Raw genomic sequence first — 20,557 nt, forward strand, 5'->3', positions numbered from 1 at the left:
TAGTTTTCTCACACTTTTTGGCACTTGCATAATTGTAGGGTACTCTGTACTGAGGATAGCATCAGTTGAAACGCGGGATATGTTGGCGCCTTTTCTCTCTTCAACCTGCACACTGCACGTAAGTTCCCTCTGTGTTCAACTGCGGAGTTATCGTCAATGCATGGAGGTAGAATTCAATGTAACCTGCCGGGCTTTAAAACAATTCGTAAACCTCATCAATTGTTTCTGTTTATAGTACGTGGGGTTATCGTGAGTGCGCGCAAGCATATGCAAAACTTACTACCATTTCGAGAAAAAAAACCGAACTGGCATCGCAGCCAAAGGGCCATGAAAGAGTACGTAATGGCCATTAAGTTGTAAGGTTAACTCAATAATCACGGTCCTATCTTATTCTTGTCCTTCGACGGAGAGTAACCGTTTGATGTGTGACCTCTAAAACGCACCGTGCGGTGTACTTCAAGGTATATATCCACCGCGTGGTAAGTCATACTGAGTGCCACACCAAAATGCGTCATACAGTGACATATTACCACTGCAAAAGGGTTCTTATGTCTGCTTCCCCACCACCGGACGTCTCAACTGATTTTTGACCGACTGTTTTTTTCTCTCTTCTCCTTCTATTTAAACAAGTTTATACCCTCGGTGTTTCTGACGAATTGTCCACGGGGCGTCCCCAGCCGGATTATTTTGGGGGAGGTTTGAGCCATTCGACTGCCGGAGGACGATCGCCAAGGCACGCTCGATCGCCATGGGTAAGTCATTACGCTAATAATGTCGTCTAAATAAATCCCCGGAGTTTTCCCGCATTGCATTATGATTATTCCGCGGAATCGATCGCGTTTATACTGCCCATGTCTACGTCTGCTCAGATCCCGCCTTTCGACATTGTAAGTAGTAATAGAGGAAGTACATCGGCTCCATGTAAGAAACAAGATCCAGCCGAAGCGAATGCCGCGTGCGGATAGGACGTGTTAACACGGGGTCTGGCCGGGTGCAGCTGCCGTAAAAGGGCGACCATGGGGGACTACAAGATGATCGCAAGAAACGCATCAGGTAATGTACTGTACGAACCGGATCTCTAGCCTCAAGCATGTGTGATTAGTGAATTCCCTGTTTGTTTTTTTGTTCTTTGGTGTTTTGCACTAATTGGTGTGCATTCTGTGAGGCCATGGACTGGTATGTCATTATAAGCACCTTCTTGCATATATGCTTATGACGTCTTCCCCACCAACTGATAGATTCTGTGTGTGAATGTGATATCTCAGACTTCGATCGAAAGTCCTTGATGCATTTCCTACCTGTTTGTCCTCGGGCAACGGTGTGTCTTAGACACTCACTGGGACACTTAAAGGGAATATACATCATACATCAAAATGCTATAAAAACCAAGAAAAACGATCATTTTCCTGTAGTCTGGTTCCCTGACTCCATATAAAAAGAAACAGAGCAGTTTACATACATTGGGGAATTGTAAGGTCACGGAACCAGTCTAGCTGGCTCGTACCCGTTCATAGGTTTGTAATCGATTGCAAACAAGTGCAATGGTCAATTGGGGCCAGTATTTGAAAAAAAGCCAGTTGTTTCCAACGCTGATCGGCCGATCAGCGTTGGAAATTGATACAAAAATACCACTTTTCTTGAAAATGACAGTATACCAGGTGCCATAATTTTACAGGATGCTTTAGACTGTCATTTACCAACATCCTATTAAGGTATTTCGCAAAAACTTGGTAGTTTTATTTTTCGATGTTTGCAAATGTTGTATATTCCCTTTAAGTGGAATTTATAATAGTCAGGAACGCCTATACGACTAGTTGCACTTTTTTGCATTTAGTCTAACGGGTGCACAAGATAAGTAAATAACAAAGTGACCCGAATTAAAGATTTTGTTTCTTAAAAAGCAATCAAATTTAAAATATCAATGAAGTATACCTTAATAGAGCCTGTGTTTCCACTCATCTAAATTTCTTTTACTGATATTGACAAATGATATCAGAAGTTATGTACGTTTTACTGCAAGAATATAGCTGTCAATGGAATGGCATTGGAAGCTATATTGAGCCGAGTGAGAATTACAGATTATGCACAAACATTCCAATACAAATGAGATTTTAATCATTTAAGTTAAGACTGAAACATTATTTTTACTGTCAGATTTTGTGTTTTGAATATGAGAAACAGTTCATCTATTTTTTTGGAAATATTAATGGCAATTTTGCTAGTATGTTTTCAGTTGCAAGTTCTCCTCCATTCATGAAGGTGGGAAAACGTCCATGTTTCATTGTATTAATGCCATAACAATATTCATCAGTTTTAGAACGGTAAATGATCAGTGGTGGACAGCTGAATTGGGTGATCTATTAAAAATAGAGTATGCAAATTACGTGAAATGTTCCCAGTTACTAGCCAATAACATGTACTTTATAATGGATGTGTTTCGTTTTATAAAATGGAGTGAACAACATATTTGTTTCAAATTCTGTCACTTTCGTTTCGACTCGCCCTGTATATAAAAATTATGTACAATCGATTGTACATGTATTAATTAGCTTCTGAATAGTCATAGGGGGCATGGAAAAGTACAATGACGAACTAATATACGACAAGATTAAAGGTAACGACAAACTAACAGTTATAGGGATATGTCCTAGTTTAAACTGCAGTTGCCGTTAATACATGGCATGATCGGTCGTGATTATTGATGCGCCGCCAGTGCCAACACCCGGTTTGTCCATTTTTGGCACTTAAGATCTGGTTTTGGCGAAAGCTGTTATTTAATTTTCTAGGCCAATGATCCCAGTCTGCGGCACAACAAGCATCTGTATTTCTGTATACAATTCACCCTCCGGACTGGGATTATCATGCACGGCGGATAAAGGGACCGTACCTCCATTATGGTTTAAGCATGGTTAAAGCTAGCGAAGAACAACTCAGTTATACGTTTTTTAAGACTCTTGATTTTCTCTTAAAGGGAAGATACAACATTTGAAAACATCAAAAAACAAAATGATCAAATTATCACGAAATATGTTACTGACTGTAAGGGAATGACAGTCTAAAGTATCCTTTAAAATCTCGGCTCCTGGTGTGCTGACATTTCAGGAAAACTTATATTTTTCCAACGCTGGTCGGCCGACTAGCGTTGCAGCGTTGGAGAAAACTGGCTTTAAAAAAAAACACTGCTTCTTCTTTTTCACATTTAGTTATTCCACATTTTCTTCGTAATTGATTACACACCTGTGAAGGGGTACAAGCCTGCTAGACTGATTCTCTGACCTTACAATTCCCCAAAGTCTATAAATTGCTCCGTTTCATTATAAGTTGGGTCAGGGAACCAGACTACAAGAACATGGTTGGTTTTCTTGGATTTCCCAGCATCTCCGAACCCAAAACGTGAAGCAAGTACATACTAATCCTCCAAATCCATCAATTTCTGAAAATTGCAGCAAAAGCAAATGTTGTACATTTCCTTTAAGTGCTGTACAAAACTAGCACATGATACAGTTTTTTGCCCCGTTGTTTTAGTATTAGCTGTCATGGCTTTGCCGAGCAACACATCTGTAACGGAAAACATCATCTGGTCCTTGTTCTTTTTCGAGGCCATTCAGGGGAAAAACAGCTATAGCGTGTTGAGCTTTAAGCTGGAACCATAGAGCGAAAGGTCGGGTTTCTATTGATTTCTCATTTGAACTTGAGATATATACAAACGTTAAAGGAAATCAACTTGGCCGCAGGGCTGTTTATTTTAAGTAAGGTACGAGAATGGCGTTGAGGTGTGAATATGGGATTAACATGTTAGCCCCCTCAAGGGTAAGGACGGCTTCTCGAGAGCATAGCCTGGGATGTCGGGTCTTGGGGAATAGTTTGAGGGACCTTACGGGTAAATCGTAAGGGCTACTACAGTTCCAGGCTAGCTGATCGGTATAATTTTTATATTGATCATTCAACAGGTTTGGGTAGACACCTCCGGGTTCAAAAGATGAACTAAACATGTAAACATTGACCACATTGGTATGTTATGACTTCCTGCGTGGCGGGGTGTATAGAGACACCTCGGAAAAAAAAATGTTTAAAGAATTTGGATTCGTATATATAAGATTATGTCACAGGTATACTAGGTGTTCATTCGGTGATGTGATGAAATGAGGCTTGCTGGGCGGGCTGTGCCGAGCGCAGTGGCGTAGTCACGGAAGGGGGGGGGTGTGGGGGGTGACAGCCCCCCCATGAAACCTTGTCGCCCCCCAGTCCCCCCCCCCCCATTGAGATTTTGAGTTTCTAAAAAAATTATCATTGATCTACATGACGCCCCCCCCCCCCGACGAAATGTTCCAGCCCCCCCCCCCCAGCGCCCCCCACTGAAAAATTCCTGGCTACGCCACTGGCCGAGCGTCATTTAAATTTGGGCTGGCTGTCAGATACATTTCCAATTATTGGTTGCAGTGCTCAACAAGAGCTTTTCTGTTTCTCAATTATCCTATGCCTTTGATATTTTCGGCAAAAACGAAAATCCCTTTGTTTACTGGATGTGAGTGGTTTTTTTTTACCAAACAACATAATCCAACCTCGTCCCCAGACAGGCCAGTCGCCAAGTCGGGGGGGGGGGGGGGCTGGGGGGGGGCGCCCCCCCCCCCCTTGGCGAGCGATTGGCCCCCAAACGGCAAAAGCCATACATATGTATTTTGTTTATGGTAGTGGGCCCAGTGGTTGGTACTATGGCCCCTTATGCTTAGGGCTGGCGACGGGACTGTCCCCAGAGCTTTCTTTATTTTCAATCTCGTTTCCAATAGTAAGCCTTGGCATTGAAACGTGCTGCTTGTATCCCGATTCGATACCGAAATTAGCAAGTAATGGATTTATATCGTGTACTTGGTGTTGTTATTTTCAGCATTGTAATGATTACGTCCACACCTCAAAAAATAATCCCTTCCTTTCCAATTTGCTCATATTAATATGAAATGTGATACTGCACATTGACTGGATAAGATAGTATCCTGATCATTTTAAGTTTGATGAAAAATAATCGTGTTTTTTTTCGTATCTCACACCACGACGAATTGAGGCTGTTTTTATCCAACAAAACTGGATATGCAAATGAGCCAATACTAGGGTGACAGAGCAGGTAGAGTTGGGAGCGTACTGCTATACACAATGGGAACGAGGTCGAGCATCATCCCCCTCATCGTATTATATCTCATTCGCAAAGTTTTTTTTTAAAATGACACGCTGTGACCATAGCAAACTAGAGTCACATTATGCAACTTCCCTGGATCAGGGCTTCAAAATAGGAAACGGAGAAGACAAAAAAAAATGATCATTGCACTGTTGCTACACAAGTGATTCCTTGCACTGTTGTTAAATTATAGACCGAAGAAAGTGACCCGCCATCTTGCATCACCCAAAACGCTGTACATGTTAACTCTGACGAAAACAACTTGCAGCCTCGTTTCCATAGGTACGATCTTGCTGCGCCATGTTGGTGGTTCCAATCATTGCGCGATCTGAAGGAACGCGCATGTGCCAATGGAGTCGAGGCTAATTGCTTGTCGTAAAAATAAACCACGTGGCGGACGCCTGCTTCAATGCGTGGGCAATGTCAGCCAGTTAGTCAGTGCATGGAGCTATAAAAAGGACTCCATGGTCAGTGGTTCCTGAATTCCGACTTTCAAGATAACTACAAACTTTAAGTTGCACTCAATAAAAGCAAGGAGCACTTCTTTGAATGGATTTGTTCGTTATTTTCCAAATTGGAAGCATGCTGTTATTCAGTCATGTAAACAATTTGCCCCCTTGTGGTGACCCAATTGCATTGTCTCAGACTAATGTTATCAGTGGTTCTCTGCGTGTTCCTGTTTACTTTTGCCGGCTCACGCTAAAAAGCGGAGGAGTATACCACTGATTCGTTGAGGCCATTAAGATCGAAAAGTTTGTTATCCATAGTCACTTGTTTGTGTGGCAGGGCCAAGTGTGTCGTTTTTCCATGTTACATTTGGGGTTTTTTTCTTTGGGCGGTGACTGAACTTTCATTTTCGTGTATAGTGCGACAAAAAAACCACATACATGAACCAATGTATGAATCAACGTGTTCTTGTCTTCATGTTATCACATCAAGAAAACGACTGACCTTAACATTATTACCCCTGATACCCCCCACCCCCAAGTCCATGTGACTCGAGTACTCGGCTCACCGGTTAGGCTGGTTAAACAGATATTCTTTCTTAATCTTTCGAGGCAAACGATTAACTCCTTGTTCGAAGGGTGTTGTTGAGGAAATTGTCTTGCCCAAGGACACAAGCGAGAAGATGTCAAGTTTGGATTTGAACCTAATGAACGTTCGGGTACCCGATGAGCCATATAAATGTACCTTACTCTCTGCGTCATTTTGGGTGAATGACTTCTCAACGAGACAGGAAGAACATTGACTTGAGTTTTTGTTGATACAACAAATAATGTTCAGTCTATAGAGATGAAATCATATAGTACTTGTTTTTGACTGTCTGTACATCGGCTCAAGGATAACGGTTTGAACAATATTTTGTACTTGTCTTCTACTGAAGCAAGCATGTTTACATATAGAACTGCAACCCAGTATAATTTCCAAACAGCTAGGCCCTATAAGAAAGACGTGGACTACGAAAACAACAGGCTCCAAATTTGGGTTATCTTGTTTTTATCTGCTAATCCAGGAGGGGAAAAATGGAATTCTCTCAGCCCAGTCCCACGTTACCAAAACAAAAAGGGCATTAGGAGACTTATCTGATGAACAACAACCAGTGCGAACTGTTCGTGTGAAACTTTCGATTTCAAATCAGAGCAATTGACTGGAAATTTGGCGCTATGCGAGGTATCCATGGATGTCGCCGTTATGTGTTGTGCGCCGGGATAAAACCACATGACTATTCGCTCGCATTACCTTTTTTATCAAACGCCACAGGTGACTCGTGAGTTGCACAACCAACTCGCCGCACATCCTGTTTGATATCGGACTGCCAAGGCTGAATTTGTTTCTTGGTTTTAAGCCAGCCTTTACCGCAAGAATACTTGAAGTGCATTGACCCCAAATACCGTAATTAAATAATGGTGAACATCAGTGATTTTTTTTATTATTCCAAGGAGGGGCTGGACCATATCAAAAACACCTTAAAGAAAGGAACATTGTGGAAAACAAATTCCATTAGGTCAGGACGGACTAAAAAAAGCATCTTCAAATTGAATATCATTCATTCCATTCCATATGGAACTTGTACTGAGGTTAAAAGGTGGCAAATCTACCGCAGTGCACCTCCTGTGGTCAACATGATTAGTACCATTGATGTCTGTTACTGCGCAACAGGTTGTGGGAAACTCAAAGCGGGTCCGAACCGAAGTTAAACCAATTGCACCTGAGGTCTGCATTTCAGTTGTCATTTTGACTTGGCCGTTTCCAGTCAAACACTGCATGCACACCAAAAACTGTGACATAATCGCCCCAGATTCGACAACTCCAACTTGAGAACTACTGAGGAATAACCCGGGAGGGTCAGATGTCAAATTCCACTGTGATGACCGCTCGGGCCGACTTGCCTTCCGGAAAAACTCTCGGCAACTCTCCTTTTTGCCATTGAGAAGCGACGATTGACAGCCTCTTGATCATCTCCAAACAAACACCGTTAAATCGCTGTGTATTGCCCCGAGCAAGTAGGCTAAGCTAAAAGGAGGAGTTTCTCGATCGGGCTGAAAAGCTAGCATGATCGAATTTGGCACTTCATCTGTGTTTTGGTACTGCGCCAAGGAGCTTCCAAGTTCTGCACTCCTATGCTAGAGCGTACGACGGAGGAGAGCATAGCTGAGGAACTCTCATTGATCGTGCGGTAGAAGAAGTGCCCGAATCATGGAGAAGAAGAGCGTGGATGTTGTTACCCAGGATGGCAGGAAACCCGCGCCCGCCAAACCTCCAGGTAGGCATCGTTAGTGACCACGGATTGACGTTTTAGTGTAGGCATGCACTTTCAGTATTCCCTCTCATTGCTGTTTGTCAATAAACAGAGGCACACGTTAATGAGCTGTAAATATTTGTAAATATGGCCGATTCTGGGCACGTGATCGCTGCACACCCACTGCCGCCACTCATGGAGAAACCATTGTACAAATTAAGTGCACTGTGGCGCATTGTCTGAGCAATAGCTAGCACTTTCGCCATGCGGGATGGTATTAATATTGTTTCCGGAATGGTCTATAAAGATTCGACCCTTTTCCATTATTAATGGGGAACGGATCTGACATAGCCCGACTATTACACATTGTTCTCGGGGACTCATTTTAAACGTGCATGTAAACGATTTCAGTGGATTAATTTTTTACTCTGGCAGTATGGTCGGTCTGTCTGTCCCCGGAAAATTGACCAAAAGTGTATGGTGTTCAATATGTGCCATCGGCGGGCTTCTTTTTCGCTGTCGCATTTTTTCAGCTCTGGCAGGGATCATTTTGAGCGATTTCATGCAAGACTTTCACGCCCGACTTCTTGCAACACGGCCAGAGCTTATTGTGCACTGACTCGCACTTGTTTTGACGATGTAGCAACATCGCCAGGCTCGCCAGGGTCACCCAGGACGGTGTAGAATAGGAGGAAACAGCCTCTTCATTATTATATGCATCCACTGAGTTGTCAGTTGCAAGAAAAAGTCCATCCATTGACACAAGGGCGGATACAGAGAGGTTACTGCCGGAGTGGATGGGCTGAGGCTGTGAGCGGGGTGGGGTGGGGGTGGAAGGGCTCTCACAAGTGAAAAATTGCCTCATTTGAGAAAGGTTCGGTCACTTCCGGAGGAGGGCACCCCCTGGCCCTCCGAACCTTCCTGGATACGCCACTGATTGATTAAATTTATAAAAAAGAAACAACCTTTTTATACTGGGAATGTTAGATCGTGTATTCCCAATTGTATTTTTTAGGTTAATCTGATTGACACTGACAGAGTTTATGCTGATATTCGTGGATGAAACGTAGGCCTCGCCGATAAACTTGAGGGGTTTGATGCTGCCGAATACTTTAATACAGGACAATCCTTTATTGAGGCAGTTGCTATGTATATTAACAGCAGACACAATTCTCTCGCCATACAAGGGGGCCTCGGTGAGTTTGCAGTACGACGACGTGCTCAGAATCGTCCACAGCATCAATATAATGTAGGTCAAGAACCAGAGATGGCTGTTTAAGTCAACAAAGAAGCAACATCGATCAAGGCAATGAGACGCGGCTTGTATATACTAGGCCTGCATGTGCTTGGCGGCTGGAAAACATGCCCAGGTCCACACTAGAGAGTTCTTCACGCAAGGTTGCCAAGCACCATTAGGCAGGACCTCCAAGTTCCCGATTCAGTCCCTCGATCCCCCTACCCGCTCAATAACATTCCCCGCTATCGGGTTCCCGGCCTCGTTCATGACCGACCACAAGAATACGACATTAAAGCCGGGCCAATTACCGAAATGTCATGGAATTAATGATCTCCAGGGTAAGATTTAGAGAGAGGGCGGAGAAAAAGCTGAAAGGACGATGTACTTATGTTACGCGCAGGCCGGGCTTGGCGCGCTTAGAGCCTACGGCTCGACATTACACACAAACTATGGTAGCAGCTACAGCCACTTCACATTGGCTCATGTGTAATCTCAAGCTGTAGCCAAGCAATACGGACGTGGTCTAATTTGTCTGTCACGTGATGATGATAGAGGAAGTGCGCATGTGCCTGCACATGCGTGGTTCGGAATAATTCACCTCCGCCAAGGAGGTTATGTCTTCATCGGCGTTGGGTTGTTTCTTTATTTGTTTGTTTGTTTGTTATTTGTTTGTTTGTCTGTTAACAGGATAACTCAAACAATTATGGACGGATTTTCATGAAATGTTTTGAGGGCTGGTCCTTGGTACAAGTAATTGATTAGATTATCGAAGTGATCTGGGTCTGGATGTCGGATTGTTAAGGATTCTTCGCCATTTTCTGTGTGCGAATATGCTATGTGTAGAGACGTGTGTTGGTCAGTGACGCAGCGTGCAGTCATGATGAGCGCATAGTGCACACACCATTGAAACCAACAGGTCAATGGACTCGACCATTTGATACTATGGGGAGTTGGGAATGTGAAATATAATGTGGAAGTCTCAGTGGATATGCGAGTATTTATATTGGGTGTACCGGCAATATGGCGTGGAATTGTTCAGCATTGGTGGAGGTTTGCGCTCTCTGAGTGCTTTCTAGTTTCTGTATGTTTTTAAAGACAGAAGTAGTTCACTGAAGTTGCACTGTGGTTTCCTGTCGAAGTGAACTACTGTATATTTTGACTTTTTGAAAATTCTGTAATAAGTTTTTTATAGAACTGTTTCTTGTACGTGTACTAATCTCTGGACAAATAATCTCTTGACAAATAGTCAGTCATCGTGCCGTGTACATGAAGTTAAGACCATGCACGTAAAATATACCATTTCAAGACGTGACTGTGCATGTAGGAGAAGACGGGAGTGTTGGGTATAAATAAGTTACGGCCGATCGGTACTGCTTCAATACACATACAGGATCTATGGATCTATGCCACGATGCAGTATGCTAGATGCACTTCCAAATAGTCAACGGTTTGCTCAGGCACGCTGCGTACCTTGTTGTGTTGCCCTGCACCGCTTGTAGTGCATCATTCAAGTTATTCTTCAAATGTAATTGACCTAGTCGTAATGTCCGTTGTATAACAAGTGTAAATGTTTAACATAACATACATTATGCGTTACAGGTGTCTCACGAGGTGTTCTTTAATTTAGTAAGAAGAATGCACAAAAGGATTACTCATGCCTTTCCAGGAAATACAATCGCATTACCCTCTAACTCCGCCTTAAAGGGAGTGTACATCATTGGCTTTTGCTGTAATTTTCAGAAATGAACTAGTTTGGGGGTTAGTATAATAGATCAAACACTGTTGCATTGACATGTTGGAAGTATTGTGTTCGAAAATCCTGGAAAAACCAAGGAAAACTAAAATGTTCAAGTAGTCTGGTTCCCTGACTCCACTAAAGATGAAATGGATTTTAAAAAATGCCGGAAAATTGTAAAGTAAGGGAACCAGTCTAGCTGACGTGCACCCGTTCATGAACATGTAACCAACAGCAAACAACATTTGGACTGAAAAGAAAAGGTAAATTCGGAGCAGTAGTGCCATAATTTTACAGGATGCTTTAGACTGTAATTTACCAACATCCTAGTAAGGTATTTCGTAACAACTTGGTAGTTTTATTTTTCGATGTTTGCAAATGTTGTATTTTCCCTTTAACGCATATCTATAATCAATTGGTGTTCAATAAAAGTGAATTATCAACGCACGTGCAGTGCAATATTTACTAAAATGGGAAGAATCATTATTCTTGTGCACAAACATAATCAGTTGATAATCCTCATAAATGTCCTCTTAGTTTCGGCATAGAGCTTTCGGCCAGGATAACATGATGTGCTCAGTTATTGCATGGAGGAATAGTCATTGTCAGTCAGTGTGTTATCTTGTCTAGAACTGCACAAATCGCCTGAGGTGGCTATCTTGCAATGTACAGTTGTCCATCATGCATCACTTGTGTCCTAACTTTGTTACTGCCCTGCCTGAAAGTTTGCTCTCTGTGCCTTTTGCTTTACTGAGGGTTACTGGCAACTTTCAACGGCTTGGATTCTTCCTTATTTTATAGCTCAGTATCGACGCCAAAGAGTATTTATATCGCATTTCTAGCCTCGCTTTTATTCCAAGTTGTCTTTTCTGCGTAAAGAGCATATTGGCAACCTCTAATACTCGAGTGAACGTATAAGAGTTGCCATTCTGGTTCAATAAGTCATTCAAAAATCCATGCATCTCATATGGTTTTTGTTTTTGCTTTAAATAAATGTATGTATCAAGAATATCGTACAAAAATGAAGCAGAACTGCGTAGCACTCTAGATAAGTATATAGGATGAAAATAAGTTAAAGCAGTGCTCACCAGGAATATTGGAGCTGAATTTTCGGCCTGACTAGGCCTTCATCAAACTCCCTGCTCCCAGTCCAACTCCCAGCTTAGATGAAGGCCTAGTCAGGCCGAAAATTCAGCTCCAATATTCCTGGTGAGCACTTTTACTCAGTTTCATCAAATAAACGTATCAATAATATTTGCATTTATTTCTGTCCCTGCGACTGTTCCATAGCGTTGTACGTGTGACTACGGAGGGGGTTGTTTCGCATGTTTACCATTAGGTGGTTACTTAACAGTCTGAGATGTAGCTCTGATAACTCCTTCAGTTTTAGCAGGAAGTATATAGGCGCATTTCAAATTAGAAGCCAACACGAGGCCGTCAGTGCTCAGCCATCGCACGGCCTTTCCCCTTTTTCTTTCGTCAATCGTCACCAACAAAGAGTGCTGGGATGCTCGCGGTTTCAATACTAGTCCGGAATTTGTCTTTTGATAATCACGCCGTCGTCGGTTCATTTTGCTGGGTCCTTAATTCCCACACTTAATTGTGTGTGTGAGTTTGTTTCTGCATTCCATAGGGGACGTTGAACAATAGAGGACAATAGGGTCCCCAATTCCCGAAGGTCTCCAATTTACGATCATGCACAAAACATAAGGGAGGTCGTCTTAAAAAGTTAGAGTACAAACAAAAGAGGGACAATAGGGGGTCCCCGATTGCAGGCAAATACACACGTGTGTGCTCTTGTATGGCTTTACGATCGAGGAAAGACACACAAAGGGAGAAGAAAAGATCCTTTCAGTCCTCGATCGTTGGGTCTTTCGTTGAAAACGGTCCTCGATCTTACGGATATGTGCTTAGACTATGGGATTGTTATATGAGAGGGACAAAGGGAAACACAAAGCATTGTCCTCGGGCGTATAGACATTCATGACTATGTGTGTGTTAGTGTGTTTTGAATATATTTTTATCCAATGTATTCCTCTCGTTTTCAGGTAGCTCAGTCAACCCCTTCGTCAACAACAACATGGAGGGCAGCCAACAGAAGCTGACCTTCGAGGAGCAAATTGGCCACAGGAAACCCAGCAAGGTGTACATGGCCATCCTGATAGTACTGGTTTTGGCAACGATTGCGGTGCTAGTGCCTCTAGGTAGGCCTATATTTAGACACAACAAAATGAGCCACACGTCTGCCCATTTTGGATAAGACCTAAAAACCTTATATTTATTGTTACGGGGAATGGCACCTTAGGGGGATATTCCCATAGGGTTGTGCACACAATTTGTCCAACTTTAATTACCCCTAACCCCAATTTCCCTTATCCTACGCTCACGAATTCTGGTATATTACGTTTTGGGCCATGAGCAATCGATCTAGCCTATTTGCGACAATAACGTTTTTGCCTCTCGATAGGAGTTACGTTGTGACATTATTAGGGAGACATTGAAATGTCTCCTTAATGTCTGGTGTCTCCCTAAGGTATAAGTATGACGAAAAATTTCTCATTATGGGTACATTAACAGGAATTACCTTATTACATGTATTATGTAGCCTATATGTAGCCGATAGTCTACATAATATTATGGCACATGTATCTTTACTCTCTCATTTCGTCAAACTTGGTTATATGAACCACCGTTTTGATGTGAATTCGCAAGAAAAAATAAATCACGATCGATTTTACTTGAATACACAGCAAAAACTGATGTAGCTAGCAATTGAACACTTCAGTCTAAACACAATCTTGCTGTCAGTGTGTTAATCTGTTTATAAACACTAAACATGTTTGAGTATTGATGGATAATGTTTAGCATTTGAACACTGATGTTTAGGAATTGGACACGGAATGTTTAGCTTCTAACATGTTTACAAAATGATAGCAAGATTGTGTCAAGTTGCTGACACACTTTTTGCAGAGTACTTTATTAACTTTAATTTGGGTGTGCCCTAATAATTAAAAAAAAAATGTAAAACCATTTGGGCCTTTGATATTACAGCAAATTAATTAATACTGTTAAAAGACTGAATTACATGACTAGGTGACTACGTGCGTACATCTAAAACATAAACTTGTACAAAAATGACAGTAAAAAAAAGTTAAAAAAAACACTAGAGTTGTGATGGACATGTATGAGAGTTGTTATATGGAAATGCACAACCCAGTTTTTCACCCGATCAGATTAAAAAGAATAACTCAAACGGCCGTAGAATCAACAATATTCGTTGGGCCATTAACCGTAAGAGGACATTGTTTTGTTCCGGGGTTATCACTGATATCTGCTCTGTTGGTGTCTTGTGCCATAGTTGTGATCGTTCTGGAGAGAAACGAGCTGGCCAAGGAGGTGGCTGAATTGAAGTCAGCCCATACGCCCCAGACTTGTACATCGCAGCAGTGCATCAAGTCAGGTATAATAACGATTCCATGTAATATATTTTGAATGTTATCGTCTTCATCGGGCATCTCATTCGCTGAGTGCTGACAACCAGGTGCGGCGGAACCGGGGGGGGGGGGGCTGGGGGCACTCCCCCCCCCCCCCCGATTTACCCAAGTGCCCCTTATGCGTACAAAACTGGCCCTTAAATTTCGGATAATTTGTTTTCAGTAACCATTTTCCAAAATGGTATAGAGAGTTCTGATATGAACAAGGAATATGAAAACCAAGCCCCTAAACCCTTACAATGCGTCCTGAAAATGAGCACATAATGAGTAGTTTGCTTTATGGCCGGTTTTGAAGAGCGCCTCTATTTTGGAGGATGGTATTTTGGCCGAAGGAAACCAACCCGTATATGCAACGATGAGAATATGTTGAAGACTTAAACGGAAGTAAATCTCCAAACCATAATACGGTCATGCTCTGATCTCAACTAAATTGAGAGCTTCTACACGGGTCGGGACCAGAATTAAAAAGGGCAAAATATATTGCAAATGTATGACAAAAAAAAAGGAAGCCTGCGGAAAGAAAAAGGAGGGGCGAGGACGACACACTGGTTTATATTTTTACTTGGCCCAATAGTCCGTTATCATAACATTGGCAAAGCTTTATCTGCATTTAGAGAGTCGATCCGAGCAAAGAGGGCTGTATAGTGTATAATACCTATTTTGCCCGCCGAATTCCCCCTGGCCCTTCCATAAACTTCTCCATGTACAATTGACCGATGAGATACAATCAAGTCTCCCTCTCACCATAGAGCAAGGTCCTTGCTCTATGCTCTCACACACACTCTCTCTCTCTCTCTTCAAACTTGCTCGAGGGGTCCATAATATCATCAAAAGGCTCTTGATAAAGACACAATTGCACAGTGGGATCTGGCCATTCGGGACGCTCTATCGCATCTACCGGATGTCCTCTCAGTGATACTGTACGTGTTGTTAACCGCTAGAAGCGATACAGTGCCGCGACAATGCAGCCTCTTGAGAGGGCTTTCAAATTTGTTTTGTAGCAATTCCAACCTTATCATGCAGCTGCAGAGCTTCTATAATGCAATTCGCATACACTTTTCTTACAGATCAGCAATTTAAAATGTAGATGCCTCTCGTGCATTAAAGGACAATAACAAAGCGAGAGTATTAATGGAAAGATACTCAATGACAAACATCCTTATAATTTCGAAGCTGAAAACTCTGTTTCCTATTCAGTACACCATGTTACCTTGTGACAACATGCCGACCGTGAGGCAAATGCCGGGCAACCAAAACACTTCATCATCATTTTGCGTGTTACTTGGCACATGTCAACACTTTTAAACCATTCATGTTTCTAGGGATATAACTGGCGTGCATAAGAAAACCGTTCGCTGAAAGTTGGCATATAACGTGACCACAACCTTCAAATTTACAAAATGTTATATATGAAGTTTGTTCTTAAATATATTATAGATGAAGACCATGTTATATAGTATTATATACCATGGTACATAGTGTCCTGAAAATGTGCAGTGCAGCCAACAGGTTTGATCCAGGTTGTGATCAAGGAGGGGGATTTAGCTGCCGAGTGTTGGGGAGGGGTGAGGTAACAGGTATATGCTGTGTTTTTGGGCCTGCTCGATTTCCCTCCTTTTTTGCGGCCAAAAGATGGGGGGGGGATAGACCGCCACTACCTTTTTTTCTGGAACTCAAACTCCATGGTTCAATTTTTACGGACCAGTCAGAATGGAATTCCAATTATTTTTTGCGTCGGGGTACTTAAATCACGGAGAATGTCGAAAATTTCCTTATCAACCTAAGGCCGCATATATATCCGGAGGTGACTTTTTTATCCACGACTACGGGTGTTTTCTGCAACATGTCGATGTCATCATACTGAAGGCGTGGGCACAAAAAAATAGCCAATTTGGAACTCGGCCATTGTTTAACCTCCAAACATCTCCACCATCTTCTTGTCTGCAGCCGCCATCTGTCTCGACAGCATGAACCGGGATGCCGACCCCTGCGACAACTTCTTCGAGTACGCATGCGGGGGCTGGATCAAGCAAAAGGTTATCCCGGATGACAAGTCAAGCTACAGCGCCTTCACTGTGCTGAGGGAACAGGTGGAAATCAAATGCAAAGGTATACGAATATTCCTATTCGTTAGGCCAAGATCATAAACACTGGGTACTTTCGGACCCTTGATGGCAGCTAGTAGACACAGAAGCTAAGTCGAAATGCGCATAATCAGAATAACGATCTGCCAATAACAGCGCATGCGCCACACAGGGTGTCTCCAAACAAAGTGTCTCCAAACAAAGTACATGTATACCTTTTTTATCCCCCTGGCTGTAAGCCGGAAGGGGATATTGCGATAGCGTATTCCTTCTGTGCGTATGTCTGTGCGTATTATGTCTGGTTAGGTTAACTCTTGTGAGCACGATAACTTGAGAAACACTTTACTTAGGAACTTAAAATTTGGTTTGTGGGTTATTCTTGGTAGTCTTAAGAAGCCTATTGCTTTTTGGGCCGACAGGTCAAAGGTCAAGGTCACTATTGGTAAAACAAAAGAAATCTTGTCAACGCGATAACTTGAGAAATACTTTACTTAGGAACTTGAAATTTGGTTTGTGGGTTGTTCTTGGTAGTCTTAAGTAACCTTATGGCTTTTGGGGCCGACAGGTCAAGGTCAATATTGCTAAAACAATAGAAATATTGTCAGCACGTATGCTTAAGAAACACTTTACTTAGGAACTTCAAATTTGGTTTGTGGGTTGCTCTTGGTAGTCATATCAATTCAATGATTTTGGGGCCGACAGGTCAAAGGTCAAAGGTCACTATTGCTTACACAATATAAATCTTCCATTTTGGTTGGTTACACTGATGACTTAAAAAAAAAAACCGCCAGCATGCCAGGGGGATTGCGCAAGCCGCACTTGCAGTATTTTAAATGTAACTTATTAGACATGAACTGAAGCATTCTCCCTATCGCCACTTTTCCATCGTGCACAAACGCTGATTTTGACCTATTTATCATAGAGGCCTTTTTTTGTTCTTTCGTCCATGACAATGACTAATGACATTGGTATAATTGGATACAGGATAACCTGGCCTTTCTACTTGTAGTTGCCTCTGTCTAAATTATTCAGTATATTTCCGATAATGTTGAGACATAGTCTGTTGACTGAATGTCTTGTATAAAACTGTGCATTCTCAAGCAGTCCCCGTTGTTTTGTAATGATAATCATGGTTAATGAGAGAGAAATGTAATCGTCTTACCAATCTTATATTTTTAACTATACGATTGCTATAGAACTGTTCGAGCGAGAAGGGAAGGAGGACGAGGCCAAACCCATCATCAGTGTCCGCAACATCTACAAGTCCTGCCTCGACCTAGGTAAGTGGAGACGGTTTTCAGAACTCACGTTATCATTTTTTACTTTGATCTGTTTCTGTATTAGTAAAGTAACTAGCGTGATGCCGCGCTGTGCGCGGCACCCGCTAGCTCGGTGTCTTGCAAATGATTAGCGCGCCCTCACTTGACGTATTTTGAGACAGGTTTCGAAATGCATATTTATATCGTACGAATTCATTAATAACAACTTGGAGTAAAGTATATTATAAGTTCCGAGACATGTGATAAAAAGTGTGACACTGAGCGTGTTGCTTTCCGGATACACTGCAAAAACTCTTAATTTCGGATTCAGTGTCAAATTATGCCTTTATCACATGTTTAATCTAAGACTTAATTTATATGTGTATTTAGCCTATCATTCGAAATGAACCCAATTGTAATCATTATTTACATTTTACACCATATGCTTGATGGTACTAACATGCTTTTGTTGTGTCCTAAACATGTCACAGACACAAAACATGTCGTAGATTTAAAAAAGGTGGTTACAATTAAGTGTTTAGAAATGTCTTTTAACAAGAAACACAGTTTTTGCAGCATGGTTTTTCTTTGACCTTTCTTCTGCCACGTAGATCGCATCAACGAGAGGAATTCCGAGCCCCTGTTGGATCTGCTGGTGACCGTGGGTGGCTGGCCAGTGCTTGGCAACCTAACGGGTGGCAACTGGGACCCAACCACCTTCCATTTTGAGACATTATGGGCCCTCCTGAATGGGAAGTACGGCTCAGACATGATCGTCTCCTCCTGGGTCAGCGTTGATGATAAGAACTCATCCAGTCACATATTAAAAGTAAGCTAATATCAATTTGAGGCCTTTGGGGTTTTAATAGAATTGTAGTTAATAGAGGGCAATTTCCTGAGGACATTGTCATCATTTTTTAAGCAAGCTTATTAGTGTGTCAAAAATTTGACAGCAAGGCAGGTATATAGGCCCTGTAATTCAGACTTCATAACAAGAGTAAGGTCAGAAGCTCTTCTGACCATGGCATCTACACTCTAACTCTAAAAGGTCTCGGGTCAGATTTGACCCGGAAGCCGGTTTCTATTATCGGCCTGCCACTTTCCCGGGTCAAAATGACACTTTCCGGGTCAAAGTGACACTTTTCCGGGTCAAAATGACACTTTTACGGGTCAAAAGGACACTTTTACGGGTCAAAATGATACTTCCCTGTACTCATTTTCCGGGTCATTTTGACTCAGAAAAGTGTCATTTTGACCCTGCGAAGTGTCATTTTGACCAGGAAAAGTGTCATTTTGACCCGGAAAAATTGTCATTGGCCCAGAAAAAAGGTTTCATTTGACCCAGGAAAATTGTCATTTTGACCCGGTAATGTGTCGGGCCAAATATAACCCGGATTCTATGTCAAATCTTTTCTGATTTTTAGAAATTAACCGTTCCATTTGTAATTTTGTTTTTCTCCTGCAGCTTGATCAGCCGAGTCTTGGCCTAAGAAGCAGAGACTACTACCGGAACGTTGAATTTGAAGAGGTAAAATCAAATAACATTTACAAATACTACGTAAAAAAATATCAACCCATTATCAGAGGGTCACCAGAAACCAGCCAGGTTTTTTTTCCCCATACCACTAATTCGCTATGGGCGTATACTGAAGCACCTTGAGTTGCAAGTCAGGTTTTCGGACTTTATTTCCCTTGAAAGAAAATCCTCCAAACCACAAATTGGTAAAAACAGAAGTAAAAAAGAAGAAATTTAAAAAAACCCACAATATTCCAATGGCAATCGATCTCACACCTCCAGATTTGTAATCTTGAACTGCAGGGGCTTGATCGAGGTGGTAGTTTTAACCATTGTATTTTTGCTTGTATAGCGCCCTCCAGTATAATTCTGTATTTAGAAGCAAATATGTAGTATTGAAAAATAAATCGCAAACCGGACGGGCATGTTACGATGACGATGTATTACGCAACAAGTGGAAATACGAGATTTGTTTTTTAATCCAGCCTAACAGGTTATTAATGTATAATAGACATGGGCAATAATCTAACTTAGAAAAGCTATTGACGTTTTGATTTATATATAATCTTTAGAGGACCTTTAAGATAAAAAAAATGTTTCAAAATCGATCCCCCTTTCCAAAAATTTAAGGAGATTAGAGCAGTATTAAATAGTATTAGTTGCTGTCTCACTGAAAAGTTTAAGAAAATGCGACAAAACCACTACCAGTCATGCTTTTGTTTCCTGTTTTTTCCCCGTGGCGCCCCTTATATTGTCTTTTCAGGAAAGAGCGGCGTATTTGCAGTACATGGTAGACATCATTGTTGAGCTGGGCGGGGACGAAGCAGCGGCCAGATCAGATATGTCTGACGTCATGACGTTTGAGACAGCCATAGCAAACGTAAGACCCAGCAACATTGGTCTCTAACCAATCACATGACAAGAATTTATTCAGGTGTTGCATACAAAAGATAATGAATATTTCACAGTCGTCAGGGTGGGTGAGGGATGAACTGTTCCATTCCACTCAGCTTTGCCTCGTGGAGCGGAACATCCATCAGAATTTATTCATCTGTTGTATACAAAATATCATGAATATTTTACAGTCGTCAGGGTGGGTGATGAAATGTTTCATTCCACTCTGCTTTGCCTCGTGGAGCGGAACATCCATTACTTTACAACCTCGTAAATTTTTTCTGACCATTGCACTCATACACATTAATTATTTGTATTTTATGTGTACGAAATGTAGCAATAATGAATGCACTAAACTTTACTCGTACCCATTAACGTCAAACAAAAAAAATTGTCCTCTGACTCCAAATACCAAATACCAGTTCTTT

General features: G+C 41.9%; 1 protein-coding gene across 3 annotated transcripts in view; it reads left to right on the top strand.

Moving 5' to 3' along the window:
- The first annotated feature begins 507 nt into the window (after nucleotides 1–507).
- LOC119744746 (neprilysin-1-like) overlaps nucleotides 508–20,557 on the top strand; it is a 32,474-nt gene continuing 12,424 nt past the window's right edge. Inside the window, exons 1-8 of one of the 3 annotated variants that reach the window (XM_038220845.1) lie at nucleotides 508–752; nucleotides 12,931–13,086; nucleotides 14,241–14,342; nucleotides 16,324–16,485; nucleotides 17,657–17,740; nucleotides 18,331–18,548; nucleotides 19,185–19,247; nucleotides 19,999–20,115. In XM_038220845.1, coding sequence (XP_038076773.1) covers nucleotides 749–752; nucleotides 12,931–13,086; nucleotides 14,241–14,342; nucleotides 16,324–16,485; nucleotides 17,657–17,740; nucleotides 18,331–18,548; nucleotides 19,185–19,247; nucleotides 19,999–20,115 — 906 coding nt within the window. In that variant the 5' untranslated portion in view covers nucleotides 508–748. Of the gene's footprint in view, nucleotides 753–814; nucleotides 1,054–6,809; nucleotides 7,935–12,930; nucleotides 13,087–14,240; nucleotides 14,343–16,323; nucleotides 16,486–17,656; nucleotides 17,741–18,330; nucleotides 18,549–19,184; nucleotides 19,248–19,998; nucleotides 20,116–20,557 lie in introns of those variants that run through there. The other 2 variants (XM_038220844.1, XM_038220843.1) reach the window with 2 other exon arrangements.

The sequence above is a fragment of the Patiria miniata genome, unplaced genomic scaffold (assembly GCF_015706575.1).
Source record: "Patiria miniata isolate m_02_andy unplaced genomic scaffold, ASM1570657v1 HiC_scaffold_7, whole genome shotgun sequence".
Taxonomy (NCBI): Eukaryota; Metazoa; Echinodermata; class Asteroidea; order Valvatida; family Asterinidae; genus Patiria; species Patiria miniata.